The following is a 4233-nucleotide window of genomic DNA, read 5'->3' on the forward strand; positions in this document are numbered from 1 at the left end:
GAGAGAGAGAGAGAGAGAGAGAGAGAGAGAGAGAGAGAGAGAGAGAGAGAGAGAGTTCTTTGCATGACATTTATATTTGAAAATACCAGAGGCTGGAGAGAAAATGTCTCAGTGGTTAAGAGCACTGGCTGCTCTTGAAGAGGACCTGGGTTCAATTTTCAGCACCATCATGGTAGCTCGCACTGTTTGTGACTCTGGGTCCAATTGATTCAACACCCTCACACAGACATATATGCAGACAAAACAATGGTGTAGGAGGGTCTTCTTTTTATGTGTTGTTTTCATTGGTTGAATAAAGAAAACTGCCTCGGCCTTTTGATAGAGAAAAACTTAGATAGGCAGAGTAGACAGAACAGAATGCTGGGAGAAAGCAGGCAAAGTCAGAGAGAGCTGCCATGGAGCCAGCCACCAGGTCAGACTTGCTGAATCTTTTCCGGTAAGCTACGACCTCATGGTGACATACATATTATTAGAAATGGATTGAATCAAGATGTGAGAGTTAGCCAATAAGAGGCTAGAACTAATGGCCAGGCAGTGATTAAATGAATACAATTTGTGTGTTGTTATTTCAGGATATAAGCTAGCCAGGCGGATGGGAGCCGGACAGTGGGAAGTGGTCTGCTGCTCTTTTTACAACAAAACGGCAATGAGCATTAGTTTTAAAAAAAAAAATTAAAAATATAGGCTAACAATCTGAGGCTATATCCTCAGGAATAAAAAGGAAGTGAATTAATCTATGTATAAAAATACAGAATATGAACACATTTGTGAGTGTATTGACCAATGAAAGGGCTCAGTCAGCAAATGCATTGATTTCCATCCTGACAGCCTGGCTTTGACATCAGAACCCGTGGGAATGTACAGGAGAGACCCAACTGCACAAAGTTGTCCTCCCACCTCCACACATGAACTGCAGCAGACAAACTCACAACAACATCACATCGATTTCAGATTCTTAGAATGTGAGTGTGGAAGTCAGTCAAGCAATGGATGAGTTGGGTACTAAAGGAAAGATTGCTGGGTGAGTGAAATGAGCAAAGCAAAACTGGATGTGCACATTCCACTTCTCATTCATTGTATTAATCAGTTAACAAGTCAATAAATGGTGCAAACATAAATAGCTCAATGAATACAACCAACCAAGGATTGATTTGACATATGAAGGGTGAATTCAAGGCCAGTGGGAAAGAATAAGGATTGAGAAGCTTTGTATCTGAATGAACCAAGGAATCAATGACAGAGAGCCTGCTCAACTAGCCGTGATAAAGAATAAAATTCACAAACTGATTCATCCAAATAAATGAATGAAATATATGTCATTGGGTCAAACAGATGAAATAATCAAGGATTAATAATCTATGAGTATAAAGATGATGGGCAGAGGATTACATGTGTGGGTGAACAGGTGTATAGATATAAAATGAATGAAAAAACTGAGTATATGGATGGTTAAATAATGGTTGGAGCATGAATAGAATGGGTAAATAGATGAACAGGTGAATGGACAGAAAGATGAGTATCGGATGGATGCAAAGACAGAAGGAAAGAAAGAGAGAAGCAAGGAAGGAAGGAAGAGGAGAAAGAAAGGACAGATGATCCAACCTTCAAGTTATAGCAGAAAACAATGGAAATGGACCAGCTGAGTGTTCATTCACACACCACCCACAGCACTGCCTTAGGTTAGAAGTTGACCAAAGCTTTCAGAGCTCCAGATGTAAGAGTCTCATGTCTCTCTCATCCACACAAACCTCTGCAAAAAAAGGAAGCTAGAAGATTCCCCAACTGGCCGCCTGTGGCTCACCTGCAACATGGGGGTATTTGAGCAGGAGCAGGAAGCCAAAGCGGAGCGTGGTGCTGCTGGTCTCGGTGCCAGCAAAGAAGAGAGTCAGCACAGAGATCATGAGGTTCTGGTGATGGAACTCTGTGTGTTGGTTGGACTTCTCCTGGTTCCAGATGGGAGAGAGAAGGGAGGGTCAGGGGTGACTGGAAACTTGCAGGGAGATGCGCACACATTCTGGGAATTGTCCTTCTGTCTCACTATCTGGACCACATGGCATTTTCCAGTCCTCGACAATGTCACTTGGCTTCTGCTCTGCCCTCTCTCTCTGCTGTGCTTGCTCTCTTGTAGTTTACCACGGTTTGTCTCCCAGGTTTTTTCTTTCTCTGAGGTCTTTCCTGCCTTCTGTCCCTCACTCTGTGTTTCTTCCCCACCCTTCTTTCTCCATATCACATTCTCTCCTCCTTTTTATTTTCATCATTTTCCAGATACTTCTACATCTCCTCCACTCTACTTTCTGTTTCTCCTCCCCATCTTCTGCCCCCTTTTCTTCCGCTCACATCCTCAGGCTTCACTCTCAGCCATCCCCTCTCATTCACACAGGATTTAACCTTCTCCATGTGTATAAGGTAGGTATCGATGTAGTCTCTTGGATTGTTGGGGTCCAAGGTTTCCCGGTGTTTCTCCACACTGTGACCAATGTAGTCAAGGATTTCCTGCATCATTTTGTAGATTTGTCGGTGGGTACCAGGAAAGAACTTCAGGAAACCTGAATAGAGCTCAAACACCTGCAAAAAAAGAACTGAGGAGATCAGCTGGAAGTAGTAGGTCTCAGGAAGTGAGCAGTGTTCCTAGTTTCACAGATACCATGAAGGAAAATACACACACACACCCACAGACACCCCCAAATACCCCTCTCATACATGCACACCAAACATACACATGCCTTGAACTGTATCTTCAAATCAGTCTCTAGCCTTCATTTTACATTTTCTGTATCTCCCTTTCCCCTCCTCTGTTCGCACTCTCAATACCCCTTTCTGTTTTGTCTTAATTTGTTTTAATTTATGTCTTACTGTATTTTGAACACATTAATGCCAGACAGGCTTTAAATTTAACATGTAGCCTAGGATCAGCCCGAATTTCTGATAGCCCAGTCTCTAACACCAAAAATGCTGTTATTTCATGTGATGTACACCACCAAGTCCTGGGGATGAACCCAAAGGCTAATGCATGAAATAGTGTGTTCTCTGTCCTGTAAGGTAGAGCTGCATCCCCCACATCATCATTTTCTCATGTCTGGATGGCTCTGTATTTCTATATTCAGGTCTCTCCACTGTGCTCAATATTCCTCTCTCCCTCTGTTGCTCCTTCCTTCCATCCCTCCAGGTCATAGGCTCCTTGCTTTTCCATGTTTTCTCTGTCTTTCTTCCAGCCATAAGACACTCCCTTCTTCACTCACAAAGCAGCCTTTTTTCCCCTCTGCCTTGGATTCTCTTCTCTTCTTGCCCACTGACCTGGCTAGAGAATGAGCTGAGGAGCGATATGGTCTGATAGATCAGGTTCAAAAGATGCAAAAACTGGCGATCTTCGTAGTCAAAGCGCTCTCCAAAGACAATGGAGCAGATGATGTTGGCTGTGATGGACTGGAAGATGAAGGTGGGGTCCAGGGGGGCTCCTGAAGGATACAGGACAAGAGACAGGGAATACAGAATTAGGGGAGCATTTGGCTTCAGCCCCATCTCTGTAAAGTCATCCCCACCACTCACTGCTTAATGAACAGCAACACAGTTGTTTATATGGTGCACATAAGAGCTTGGGCTCTTCACTCAGAGATGCATGCATCCTTTTATTTAACTTCCCTCAGTACTGTACAGAATGTGGGATGCTATTTCTATATACAGAAAGGGATTCACCATCACCAAGGAAACTCAGCTAATCATGTCTGGAACATGGCTGCAATTAGGATTCTAGGAACAAGACGTAGAGTGAGTTCAGTCAGTCTGCACCTGCTCCTCCTCCCAGGAAGACATACTCACTCTGAACTGATAGCTAACTCCCACTGACAGGAATGCTTTACAGAAGAGTTCAGGGATGGCTGTATCAACTACAAGCCCTGGACAGTCCATGTCTATCTGCCTGACTTCCTCCATCCCTTCCCTGACTTCCTCCATCCCTTCCCTGACTTCCTCCATCCCTTCCCTGACGTCCTCCATCACTTCCCTGACTTCCTGCATCCCTTCCCTGACTTCCCCCATCACTTCTCTGACTTTTTCCTTCCCTTATCTGACTTCTTCCATCTCTTCTTTAACTTCCTCCATCCATTCTGCAACTTCCTCCATCACTTCTCCAACTTCCTCCACCTCTCTTTTCTCTGACTTCTGAGCTCTGTGGTGTTCTAGAAGCCATCAGCCACTGCTGCCTGTAGCCTTTTTGTGCCATGTTCAGTCATGCAC

At 44.2% G+C, this 4233-nt stretch overlaps 1 protein-coding gene across 1 annotated transcript in view; it reads right to left on the bottom strand.

Moving 5' to 3' along the window:
* LOC101992663 (cytochrome P450 2B1-like) overlaps positions 1 to 4233 on the bottom strand; it is a 36021-nt gene that overhangs the window by 10793 nt on the left and 20995 nt on the right. Inside the window, exons 5-7 of the mRNA XM_013354849.1 lie at positions 3295 to 3455; positions 2389 to 2565; positions 1802 to 1943 (exon numbers count right to left, since the gene is read on the bottom strand). Coding sequence (XP_013210303.1) covers positions 1802 to 1943; positions 2389 to 2565; positions 3295 to 3455 — 480 coding nt within the window. The remainder of the gene's footprint in view (positions 1 to 1801; positions 1944 to 2388; positions 2566 to 3294; positions 3456 to 4233) is intronic.

The sequence above is a fragment of the Microtus ochrogaster genome, unplaced genomic scaffold (genome assembly GCF_000317375.1).
Source record: "Microtus ochrogaster isolate Prairie Vole_2 unplaced genomic scaffold, MicOch1.0 UNK74, whole genome shotgun sequence".
Taxonomy (NCBI): domain Eukaryota; kingdom Metazoa; phylum Chordata; class Mammalia; order Rodentia; family Cricetidae; genus Microtus; species Microtus ochrogaster.